This window comes from Dreissena polymorpha, chromosome 4 (genome assembly GCF_020536995.1).
Source record: "Dreissena polymorpha isolate Duluth1 chromosome 4, UMN_Dpol_1.0, whole genome shotgun sequence".
Taxonomy (NCBI): Eukaryota; Metazoa; Mollusca; class Bivalvia; order Myida; family Dreissenidae; genus Dreissena; species Dreissena polymorpha.
In genome coordinates this window covers 40,693,925-40,707,534 of record NC_068358.1, presented here as the reverse complement: position 1 = coordinate 40,707,534, position 13,610 = coordinate 40,693,925, and the positions used below count along the sequence as shown (strand labels likewise).

General features: G+C 34.8%; 1 protein-coding gene across 4 annotated transcripts in view; it reads right to left on the bottom strand.

Annotated features, from left to right (window-relative positions):
- Positions 1-13,610, bottom strand: part of LOC127878111 (uncharacterized) — a 31,838-nt gene that overhangs the window by 3,522 nt on the left and 14,706 nt on the right. For 3 of the 4 annotated variants that reach the window (XM_052424529.1, XM_052424531.1, XM_052424530.1), the window contains 10 exons: positions 11,194-11,263; positions 10,635-10,804; positions 9,378-9,451; positions 9,014-9,089; positions 8,537-8,616; positions 8,154-8,307; positions 7,404-7,480; positions 5,643-5,723; positions 4,661-4,723; positions 4,000-4,203 (listed from right to left, as the gene is read on the bottom strand). In XM_052424529.1, coding sequence (XP_052280489.1) covers positions 4,000-4,203; positions 4,661-4,723; positions 5,643-5,723; positions 7,404-7,480; positions 8,154-8,307; positions 8,537-8,616; positions 9,014-9,089; positions 9,378-9,451; positions 10,635-10,804; positions 11,194-11,263 — 1,049 coding nt within the window. The remainder of the gene's footprint in view (positions 1-3,999; positions 4,204-4,660; positions 4,724-5,642; positions 5,724-7,403; positions 7,481-8,153; positions 8,308-8,536; positions 8,617-9,013; positions 9,090-9,377; positions 9,452-10,634; positions 10,805-11,193; positions 11,264-13,610) is intronic. The other variant, XM_052424532.1, reaches the window with a different exon arrangement.

Genomic DNA, 13,610 nt, shown 5'->3' with positions numbered 1-13,610 from the left:
GAAGGCTCGAGGGTGCCTGTGGTTAGTTTGAGTCGGGGAAGAGATTGGTATTCACAGTGTTTACTTAGTCGAGGAGAGCTGGAGGAGTCGACAAAGCGTGACTGTGTTTTGTTGGGAACCTATTGTATACAATCCGTTCAATAGCAAAATGTCAAAATAATTGGTTTATAACAATATACATGTGTAAATTACATATTCATAGGTGTAAAATATTGTTTGTTTTTAATAACACGAGCGACCCTATTTTTGTTGCGACCCTAAAATTTGCTTTGCTATTTTGAATCGACTTTGTAGCAGAAAATTGTTTGTTTTGGGGCATTTTCTTATGTCCAGCTTTACATAGTTAGAAAGGCTGTTGCATAGACTTTATGAAGATTTCTGTCTATGGATATCGTTGGTGCATTATGAAGTTGCTTGTTTTAAAGTAAAAAGGTTCAATGAAAAACAAACAAAAAATACGCTGCCCTAACTTCCCTTATTTTTTGGCAATTTAAGTGGAAACAAACAGCTTTTTTTATATCATATACTAGTTATATATCACAATCAAATATTTTCATATGAACACAATATCATAATTGGTTTTGTTCAATATGGTATGTCACAAATGTTAATGCTATATTATAATAACACCACTTGTTTTGTGACTGCTTGTGTTGACAAAAATATTTTGTATATTTCAGTGATTCTATAGGTATTTTTTTAGTCTGTACGTATACAACTTAATAAAAAAATTCAAAAGGCAAATGCGTAAGAATATAACAAGGGAATGGGTATTATATTTGAAGCGCGACTTTATCAGAAACATAATTACTAGTAGTATCATCATTACTGGTTTGTAGATTTAAAGTCTTTAGTGTGTGGTCTCAGTAAGTAGGCACAATATCTGCAAGGTCTGCAATACAATAAAACTTTGGTATTCTATTAATACTTGCTATCTTAAGTATAAGCATTCTATCTTCTATGTGGCAAATAATAAATTTTCTAAACACTTACGAAACCACATCACAAACTAAAAAGCCATAGACCCGAACTTACATCACGCCATAAGCATATATGAAAGATCCTTTTTAAATGTAAATATGTGATGTGATACAACAATCAGACTAACACATGTATATTCATTACAGGTTAGAGGTTATGTGCTGGCTTTATAACATTGATTCAACACAGTTAAAATTATGTTGTGTAAATATGAGTAAATGCAGCTTCCACTTTGATTTATGAGATTTAAATAAAACAATATTAAAGGCTTAAAATGTTTATATTACCGATAGATATTTCGGCATGAACTTGTACTATTATCATATTCATTAAAGTGATTTTAACATATATCTATCTGTAATAGTTTTATCACAATATGTTGAAAGAACACCAAATATTCAAGAACAAACAACAGAGCGGCGAAACATTTAATTTAATGCAGCTAGAACAATTATGCACTTTATGCCGACATGGAAAAGGTTTATACATATATATTTTCAAACAGCAACCATTGCATTTGTGTGTTAGTAGAATCAGAGCATAACAAATAATTCTGGTCTGAATTGTAAATATTTGTTAACGGCGACAGGTTATCATTATGAGCAATAATGATCGGCTTGGTCAGTAAACATAAATTTAGTATTACAGTGTACATGCATTATCTACATTAAACTATTAAAAACATTGATTTGGATGCCATTTCATGACACTGTGTTACAAAAATTTAAAATCATTTTCCACTTAGCACCTCCATATTTGAATGATATAGTAACATTTTCAAATAATGAATCCCACTGTCTTAGATAAGCTTTGCAAAAAGATCTTATAAACATATAGTTGTACGAGCTTCTGTTTCGGTATTCATAAAAAACACGTTGAGTGAGGCTCGAGGAACAACTTCACTACCTCACCATATCCTCCCTCAGGCGAGGAACCTCGAGCTGTCCTTACGTTTGTGAATACCAATGTGAGTGATGGAGGGGACCGTTGGATAAAATCACGTGTGTAATTATACTGATCATATTTAGCTGAGGTTGGGGTTAAGTGGAGGAACGTTTCAGAATATAGCCATACGTTTTCATTAGTAGTTATCACAGAGCTCAGTCCAACTTTCAGGTATCCCCTATGAAGGCTAGACTATGTGACCAGTGATACCAGACCCCACAAAGACTACTAAATATTGTCAGCTCAACAACCTGAAGGCCCTATTTTGAAACAAAATCTCTAAAACACATTAAAAGACAGTTTTACCTAATCCCAAAAAGACCAAATTAATGAAAAACTAGGAAATTCTAGGAGGTTTTAGACAAAACTAGGAAAAACTAAGGCACATTAAAAAAAAACTAGGAAATACTAGGAACGCTGGAAAGCCTGAAGCAACCAAAAATAATGGTAATAGAATTGAATGTTAACCGAGAAAGCAAAATTTAAGACGTTATTACAATGGTCAAAGAGACTGTGTGCTTATTTTAAACTTTATGCCAGATAAAATGTAACGGCGGTAACACACTAAGAAAATTATCATTACATTTTGACCGCTGTTTTACCATTTTTATGAACTTGATCACATTTTGTTTAAGCTGGTGTGCGTTAGTCACTGAATGATATATCAGGATTAGGGTGGTTGGGGGAGGTGCCCGTGTCCCACCTCCAATCAGGTGGTCAAAAAGCACAAAAAATGTACTGTATTTGCCTAACGTTTTAAATTGTAACTGAAACAAAACACAAGTGCTAGTATGTTGTGCCCGAATGTCCGATCAGTATTGCTATCGAAGTTTCTCATTAAAAACCAACGTCTAAAGGCACCGCGTAAGGGGATGGGGGTGCATCCGGCTTATCAAAAGTCGCATTTTTAGTGCGCTGCTTAAAATTTATTTATATGTTTATGTATATACTTTCGTATAAAAAGGAATTCACAATTCATATTCGATGATTGTAACTTATTATAGGCCACATTTCTATTTTTCCAAACATCTGAATTAATGTTATTGTTTTATTTGAACGTTGGTATATAAAGAAGCCATCGATTTCTCCTTAAAACAATCTCATTATGCTATGAGACATATTTGTATACATCCGTTGGATTCATCGGCTTGCGACGATTTCTTAACCAGATGGTTTACACATTACTGACAAATGGTTATATCTCCCCGTCAAATCTGATCAAGGGGACTTGCCTACCCAAATTATCATGAATGATAGAGGTAGTGTTCAGGGCAAGAAAATAGCCGATTGCTGTTATTTTTTTCCCGAAGTGTCATTTTCTTAACAGTAATAGCTCAACATTTTAATAAGTTTATTATGGGCACGTTAAGGACTCAATGACCGGGAAGGTGTCAGGGGCTGAGGGGTATATCCGAGAGAGCATATGTCCGTCTTTAAAATGCTATCAGGGCAGCATACGTCCAGGAGAGCTAGTGTTCGTCTCCCCATGACAAACTAGTAAATACTGCTCGATTTGTGACAAATATATGTTATGTCCGAAAGGCATTCGTGCATATGCATGTACATGTATTTCTATTACATAAGCGCACATTTAGCGCATTGCGTTTCGATGACGCAAGTTTTGTGTACGAGTCCGTAAACTTATTTTGGCAACACCTTTTTTTACATCGGGTCGTATTATTACCATTTAAATTTTTTAAATATCTGGCAAAAAGGCATAAACATTTACGTTCTTTCTAAGTATACAACTACAAATAAGGACACTCATGCCTATACAGTGGGTCACATGGATTTACAACGAACAACGTATTAATGAGTTTTGACATTGGTCGGCATGACGGTTTGATTGAATTACTATATGAATGACTTACTTAATAACTGATTGACTTGATTGCAAAAACATATTGACTGGATAAATTTAATTTAAATTGCCGTCCTTTAAATGCTCGCATGTCATTTGCCTCCCCTGTACAGGGGCGTCTGGATCCGTCTCTGTGTATGTTCCTTAGACCAAAGTGGTACGACATGTTAACAAATCGAAATCGTTCGTTCTGCGTGGCATAAGGAACCTACCGTAAACCATTTGTCAATACATTTTGAGTGGTACGAATGGAAGCACGGAAGTGTTGTCAGATGAACTCCCTCGACGTATTTCTCCATGCAAACGGGACATTCCTCCGACTTTTCTTTGTTGTTTTGCTTGTATCTTTCGGTTGGAAGTTGTGATCGGACGGTGTTAGACAGACCTCTGGATACGTCTTGCAATTCTACCATTTGCTAATGCGATACGAGTATATTCTGGTTATTCTACAATTGTCTAAATACATAGTGGATAATTATGGTTATTCTTCAATTTGCTTAAGCAATACGGGGACATTCCGCTTATAACTATATAATATTGAAACGTCAAAATTGTAATTGTTTATATAAGATTTAAATTATACGAAAACAACATGTTTCTGTAAAAGTCTCGTGTATTCTGGCGAAAGTGTTACGTATTAATTGGGGGTTTTGATCAATAATCATTTACATTTGATAATACTTTTAAATTTTCTACCAAGTAAGCAATATTTACATATTAACGCTTAACATACACTCTTTCAATAAGTTGGTTATACAAATAATGTCTCGAATTAAGGTTCATCCAAACTAGTCGCGCATTAAAAAATATATCTAGTATCGGATAAGCTTTAAACTAAACCGCGAAATTCTGTGCAAGCGACAAATTTGTAACCTCGTAAGTGAGATCATCTGGATCGAGGAATTCAACAGATTCGTCTTGCTGTAACCTCTGTATCTGAAAACCACAGCCAACATTACTTAAGCACTTTTAAATACAAAGATATTCTTGATACGACATGCCATATAATATTTTGTGTGCTTACAATATAACATAACACCAGTAAAAAATCCATATCGTCATCGATCGTCTTTTCTATGTTTTAATACAGAATATTAATGTAGATTCCGTTTTGAGACAGGAGGGTGGGGGTGAGTGGGGGTAGGCTTTCTCAATATATTTCGAATAGGTATTGGCGCAAGTAAGAGTAGCTCCATTACGATTAATATATCTTTTCAACGGAACATAATCAAAAAAGTTTACACTTAACTATCGGCTACTTACTAAAGGACTTGCATGTGTGCCTTATATTACAATACGAATATCTAGCTTTTTCGGATAAGTCTCTCTGTTATTCTGTTATTCGTGCAATTAGCAGACACCAATAATATCAGACCAAACACAAATTATAGTTTGTTTACACTTAAATCGCCCCAAATAGGGTAGGTAGATCAGCTATACCTTTTATGTTATCTATACACGATACATGATATTTAATGACATAAATATTAAAGAGGTCTATGCATTTTTTTTCTAAATATGTTAAAGTTTAAGTAATAAGATTGAATGTCCGCAAACATGCACGAAGTCTCAGGCTGGGAAACCAAACAAAGCTAAGGGTCAGCAACACACAATTAGAGTTGGTCAGGTGTGTGGATGCAGACAATTTTTATGTCACAAAAATTAGTTGTATATTAGGTTTGGTATGAAATTAAATTAAATGGATTACTGCGATGTGATAAAAATAATTTAATCGTTAATAAAGTTGCCAGTTATTGTAAACAATCACATAACTTTGGCGTAAGAGTGTGTCTTAAAGGCTGAGGATTTCGCTGACATAAAGCTTAATGAAACAAGCTTAAACTTAACAACTTACTGGAGGATTTGAATTTGCGCCTGTCAGCAGATTGTAAAGAGCGCTGTTTCTTGCTGCAACCGATTCCTGATAAACCTCATTCTGTTATGGGTGCAGAAAAGATAACAACATAAGTGTACACGTATGTAATTAAATGCAAGTATGCTAAATGACCAGTCGATCTGGTATTGCATAAAAAAAATATATTAGGGATACTTTTAAAATTGGCCAATTTTTGTTTCAATGACATATAAAATAACCAATGCAGATTACTAGATAATTATTATTGTTTTAATTTATATGATATAAAACGCAAACATAAGTGTCATTTCAATTCATAAAATATCACAGCATGGAGCTGTGCGTGACATAATCTCTTTGTCGAGGACGCGATTATTTAGTAAATAAATTGAAGAATATCTTCATTTTAAGTTGGTCGCGTTAGAGGCCGACTTAATTTACAGAGCATGTTTTGCAAATCAGTATGTGCGAAGCTACGCTAAGGACGGTAACTCACTACGCTAGGAACGATTACCGCTGCCTTTTTATACTTCAGTTTCACTGCTCCACTGCAGCAGAAGCCTATTATTATGAAAACAATAATTTTAAGAGCTTGTGGGACATATTGGCCAGTCTAGTATTTATAACATCGTGTGCGACGACATTGATAAGTTTATCATTGAAATATGTACATATTGCCTGCTTTCAGGGAAAACGGGGCTTTATGCTGCATTAAAAGTCTGTCATGTGGGCAAAATTGTTTCTCAATAATTTAAAAAATAGATTAAGTATAAGATACACATATTGCAACATGTACATGATCATAGGCTTGTTATTCTTTAGCACGGCAACCAAAATTCTAAAGATGGTTGCCAGTGCAGCAACCAATTGTGAAAATAGGACATATTGTTGTCATTAATGTTTTACTATATCCATATCCGGAAAAAAAGAACCGTTAAACTTGGAGCCATATTTTAAACTGACCATATTTTTTGAACTCGGCTGTGATATTATTAGGTTAAATGATCTGAAGTAACAGACCGATATGACTAAAAATGTTACTTCTAGAGTCAACACACAGTTTCACTATAGCCCGATAAGTAGAACTGTCCCGCTTCCGTTCGGCCATATTTTAAAACAGACCAAACATCTTTCTAACTTGGCAAATATATAATTCGAACGATTTTTCTTAGCAAGTTTCATGATTGTGCAAGCCATGTTGCTTCCATAGTGTTCAAAATGTTTCAACATAGCCATATAAGGAAAACGTCCCCGCCCCCCTAGGAGCCACGCTTTTTTATAACTCGGTCGAGATAACATTTGCAAAAAAGGTTCAAGGGGAACTTCATGAATGTTGAACACAAATGCGACTTCTAAACTTCAAAAGGTTTCACTGCAGCTATTATCGGAAAACTGCACCGCAGTTTTTCAACTAACCGGAACCCTTTTTGTAGTCGGCTAAGATATCTTTATTATGAATGTTCTGAGCAAGTTTCATGATTGGACACACAATGCGAATTTAAGAGTTCACACAAGCTTTTTTTTTAATTTGATATATTGTGGCTCCACAAAGTTCAAGTTTTGAAATGCGCGGGACTAGTATTCGAATAAAGTTTTATGATTATTGAGCAACTAATGTGGCCTCTAGAGTATTCTTGAGATAAATGTTCGTCCGCTTGACGACGGACGACGAACGACGGATAAGAGGTGATCGTAAAAGCTCACAATGAGAGCGTTGTGCTCAGGTGAGCTTATTATGTCTTATTATGTTGACTGGAATACCTCTGGACCTTGCATGCTGAACATTTTCAACGGAGAAGAGTTAAATAATCTCCGATATTCATTATCAGAATCAGCACCTGAAAATAACAAAAGAACTGATTTTAATTGTCCTATTAACAATAATTGCATAGCAACGATAACCGAATTAACAAATGCATATGCCTGCTTATGCACCATTACATTTTGATATAATTTATATGTTATACACCTAACTCGACAGGTTACACTATAATTTCGTCATGTGAACGAACTCGTTTTGCCATGGAAATAAGGACATGAGGTTGTTTTTTACTGAGATTAACAACGTTTGCGGAGTGATAGTTGCCTGATTGAATGGTGATAAATGAATGTCTTGATTGATGGTTAGATGTAGAGATAAATTGAAAATGGATGTATGGATCAAAGAATGAATAGATAGACTGAATTACCTATTAATTTACTAATGCATAAGCTATTGATCGGATGACTTTATGAATACCATAGTAATTGACTTATTATTCAGCTATTGATGGATTGACAAAATGATAACTCTTGTATTCCATGCCATTGATTGCCTCTTAAATACGCTATAGATTGACTGACTTATTTATCGGCTCATTATGTTGAATACCTGATTGATTGATTTGTTCATTGACTTATTTATTGACATAATGACTAACATATTGATCACCTTATTGATTGATTGTCTAATTGATTGTCTTCTCGGTCGATTGCCTTATTGATAACCTTACTAATTGACTGTTTTATTACCGTTACTTGTCTGGCTTGAATGCCCGTTCCTTTTGACTTGATCTCTTCTAGCCGGGCGCTTGAGTCGAAATGCGGAAGACGCATTTTCAAGCTCTTCTGCTTTAAGCAATTGGGTTTGCTTTTCGATCTCTCGTAATTCGGCATCATATTTTGCCTTTAAATTTAGTAAAGATTAGTTTAATACACGATAACACATTTAAAAGAACAGTTACTTTTCATATATATTAATTTTGCAAACTTCTTAAGGGCTGGTGTTCATTACACAACAATCTATTTAAACTATATAATATACGATATTTAATACTTAGCAGCAGGATATGGACCTTTTTACATACGAGATTGGTATATTCATATCCGGAAATAGTGTTTGCCATCAATATTACCTGCAGTTCCCTTGCGACCATTTCCGAGTCCTCAATACTTGCACTGCCCATACAGTTTTGAGGCAATTTTTTTTGGAGATCTATTACAGACATACATATCTTAAAACATAAACACATAGTGAGCTAAATAAAAAGACACAAAGAAGAGTACATCGCTGCTGAAGGACATTAAGGATATTTATCGCAACATGTAGTAGAATTTGAACCAATATTTGTTTCCAGAAAAAAAGTTGCGACACTTAATCGTCATACGGAGTGCATTTTCAACTTATATGAGGTCCCCCAAATATTTTTTATCAGAATTGAACTTCTATTTTAAAGAAATTTTAAACTGTAATTAAGTTGTTGATAATATCCAACATTCCTCTTAGATTTTAAGTGTTTGTTAGACAAACAAAATACTCAGCTTGAAAATCAAAATGCAAAAGTTTAACATCGCTATATTTTTTATAAGTATTATATGTCTATGGTTAAAACCTGAGTAAACTTCCTCTTCTGAAATAAGATTGATAGCTTCTTCTTCCAAATGAACTGTTTCCGAGTCATATTCATCCTAAAGATTACAATCGAAGCATCTACATGTTTTATACAAATAAAATGAACAAATACAATAAACGAAACATACTTTTCTATTACTAAAAATTATATAATCTTATTATTTTTATGATTTTGCAAATTATAAATACTTTTTCGATAATGACCGATTTAAAGGTATCTTAATATCGTTTGTTGCATGTATTTGTTTTGAATTTATTTCATATTCCGTTATCTAATATAGATCTGTGACCGCTTTACTTTACGTGATACACGAGTTTGTTTGTAACAGCCAACACCAACTTACCTGGAGGACTCTAGCGACGGCTTCAGAATTATCACATCTTAGTTCCTCAATCTCTTCAAGGTCCTTCGGCGCAACTGATTAACAGAAACTTGTATTACTTCTTGTTATTAATAAGATATTATATCATATATCAAATATTTATTTGTTGCATAATCTTCATAATGAAACTCTAACAATATCGTTCTTTTAAAATGATTTAGCGATCAGGACGTCTCGGAATTAATCTTAACTCGTGCAACTTTCTCCAGATTTCTTCCAAAGACACAACAAAGCTCTTCCGTGGAAACAAACTCAAAAAGTATCTTAATTAATCTTAGGACAGGCATTCGATGCAATCAAAATGCAAAAATGTAAAATGTAAAGAGTTTTCGTCCCCCAGAAACATGACATTCTGTTTCTCTGCCGAATATTACACCATTTAATATTTATATGACACTTAAATCGAATGTTTATTCTCAATTTTGATTTCCATTTGAATTGCTATCAATGAGGTTTAAGTCAATCTACATGTTGTTGGCATGACTTTTAAGCGGTTTAAACCCCATATCCTTTGCAACAACCCTTCCAATGAGGCGACACCACCTTTAAGCATTTATATATATATAATACTTAATTATAAGTTTTGTCTTGTATTGCATTGGTCTTTGATCATATGTCGTAAATGAAAGGCAATCGGATATTAAAGAGAATTTCTCTACGTATTTTTCTCCCGATTATAATTCTTGAGTTTACTTATTCATACATATTAAATATTAGTGGTTGATTAATACATATTTTGAAAGCTCTAGGGCAATACATTTATGTATGATATCCATTAGTAAATGTTTAATATTTGCATTTTTCATTTGTCTGGTATTTAAAATTCTATTTTAAGTTAAATACAAATTGTTTTATCCACGTGTTATACACTACCGAGCCAATACTGGTCCGTTTAAAAGTGGCACTCAGTGAAATTCTGCATAGTTAGCCAGCCATTCCTGAGCGGCTCTTAAATTTCCATCATTTTGAGATGGCGAATTAATAAAAAAACACATACGGGTACACCGAGTGCATTTCCCTATCGTTCCAATCATGAATCAGTTTTCTTACTGACACGAAATGATTTGCGATAAGAAGAATTGTACATATTTCATTTACTACAACTTCTCAATGCTTTCCATATTTAAAATTTGCTATGTGTTTGTACTTGTATACAGACTTCTTAACGAGTATTCGGTTCGCATTGATATGTTTGTCTTTATTTGGCACGATTGTTACCTGCCATGCCTCTTTTGACCAGTCTGGGACGATCATCTTTGGTGATTAAATATCCACACCCATGGCGACCGTTTGAGCGAGCATTTGTGGTCTCTTGTAAAGACAGTGCAAGGCCCAATTGCAATTCTTCTTGTTCATCTCTCAGTATTTCATCTTTGGCAGCAAGGTTACTGTGAAAATTAACCGACAATACAATTATTTGTTTTTACCTTAGGCACATCTCCTGGGACAGAAAACGAAGAAAACGTAAAACAAAAGCATATTACTTTTGTTGTTTAGTTTAAACTTCGTTTGTCCGGAAAGATTCGCATTATCATTGCTTTATAAGCAAATCGATTTTAGGCCTATGCTACAAACACGTGTTGAACTCAAATAAATATTAACAGAAGACGTAGTATTAAAATATTAAAATCCGACTATTGATCATGTCGTTTTACCAACAATCATTATTTACCAAGGAGAACAAAAGCAACAAAAAAACGTGCAAACAATTTAATAATTAATTTAATTTAAAATAACAAACAGAAAGAAGCCCAGATAACATATAATTGGCACATACATGAATGCCTGTTTGGTTGCGACTTTGTTTGTAAAAGGCGTTTCTTTCCCATTCTCTTCCGTCGACGTATCTGAAAAGAAACGGAATTTACTATTGTTATATATGACGGTTATCAATGATACTTGCAAACTGTTATCAATTCCAGTTATCTATAACATAAATGACAGTTGTGCCCAATAATCCAGGTTAACAATTAGTCGAAGTGTGGATAGCATACATAGTCGTTGGTTTTTAGTTTGTATGTATGTATGTATTTCGTTTGACCATGCAGTCGATAATAAGCCATGAAAGTGCAAGCACTTATTTCCAATGGGGTCCTTTGGTTTTTGCTGAAGAGACAGCAAGTGAAGAGACAGTATTGGGATACAAGGAATCCGTGTTGCGATACCCTAGCTCTTTGCGAATAGATCTCTTAGTTCGTTTACGTGCTCAGTGTATAGCACCGATACACGCGAGATTTACCTGAGTTTCATACCAGTTCATCTCGTTGGGTACGAAATACTCGAAGCATTTCTAAAATTTCCAGTGCCACGGCCAGGAATTGAACCGACCACCGAACAATAGTTAAGGCGACTATTGGATGACAACCACTTCATCGGCACTTTATCTACATTATGAGTTAGTGTGAAGAAGAACCCCCATTCTTATATGCTCTTTAAACATTGTTAAGCTACCAATTAAAAAAGCTGCAAAAAGTATAGACCACATACCCCTAAAAGGAAGTGGAAGTTGGGAGGTTATATGCAGTCAGTTTGCTACTAAGCACATGTGATGCAGGTCCTGGTGTATACGGTTTTAAAAATGCCTGATTCGTGCATTTCTTTGTACGTTGGTGGTTGCCAGACTCAATAGTAGGGCATGGTGTTTGCATAGAGATGGCCTTGCCGGTGTCTGTCAAAACCGGTGCATATGTTCTAAGATAATTTTTTTGAGTTACAACACATAGATTTTTTTCTAATGCAGTTTTTTTGTAAGCTTATGAAACCACCTTTCCATTCATGTATAGTGATATATTGTCTTTGCGCTCGGTCATGGTGAAATTTGAGATCAAAGATTGCGAATTCTATATATAACAAAGAAGGAAATTAATTGGGGATGCGTAACCTTTAGTTAGTCGTCTGCCAGAATTTTGACAAATGACCATCAAAAACTCTCTGTATTGCAAAACATAACTGCCAGATGTCGTTTTGACCCAATTTAGGGCTGTTTGCAATTGGACTGTTGCACTTGTGGTCATAAGGGGGGTAAATTCTGGAAAATCACACCGAAACCTGGTCCGAAGACATATTCTTAGACTACGTAAACACTCGGTATTGTTTTTCAGTGACATTTTGACATTAATTTGCATCAATCTCAATAATGAACCTAATGCATGTCTGTATTCCATCTGTATTTATTACTATTGTGTACTTTTTTAGCCTTTTACTGTTAAAAATGCTCGCCAATTTTGGACCGACACTGCTATCTGCCTTCGCCTTCAACCCCGTCAGGCAGATCTACAATAATAACACTACTTTGCCTTATTTTCCTGTTTGGATATCTTGCTGAGTTCAAGTAAAATTCAGTATTCAGATGAAAACACAAAAATGATAATATTATGCTTTCTTTCCTGGAACGAAGTTGTTGTGATAGACCCCGCGTGAAAAACAGCAGAAAATTTGTATTTAAGTGACCTCAATATAATGCGTAAACGTAAGTGTGCATTTTTAGGTGGTGTCAAAGTGGGTATATAGCTCTGCCTGAACTGTTGTCCAATTGGTTTACAAGTCCGGATGAAGTGACAGGCCATCAAAAACTGCACAGCATGACTGATTCGGAGACGGCCCTCAACACTCGCCCAGTCGTGACGAGAGGATCGGTGTCTTTGCAGGTTAGTACGCCGTTATTTTCAATGAAATCTATTGTGTTGTGAAATGATTGCATTGATATCCTCGCACACTTTTGTCACCAAAATTAGGAAAATTGTTTTTTTACAATTACTTCAGCTCTGAAACCACCTTTTGTGGCGATAACTTTGCCAATGTGCCCGACAATGTGATGCCGGCGTGGTGACCTATCCATTTGCAGCAAATAAAGCAACAAAAACTATTGAAAGCTTATTCTAATTGTATCTCAATTACATTAGTTGGCACCGTAATGGGTTAATGTGCACTAAAAAACTTTTTGTTTTCTCAGATTACACAGAATTGAGCACCCGGGCCAGACTGACACTTTCCGGAGCCTGTCCGAGACGGAACTCGAGCAAAGGAATCATAGGTCCAAGTGTGACAGAAGACAGATCTACAATAATAACACTACTTTGCCTTATTTTCCTGTTCGGATATCTTGCTGAGTTCAAGTTAAATCCAGTATTCAGATGAAAACACAAAAATGATAATATTATGCTGACGATATCTTATGGCTGACGATGACTTTTT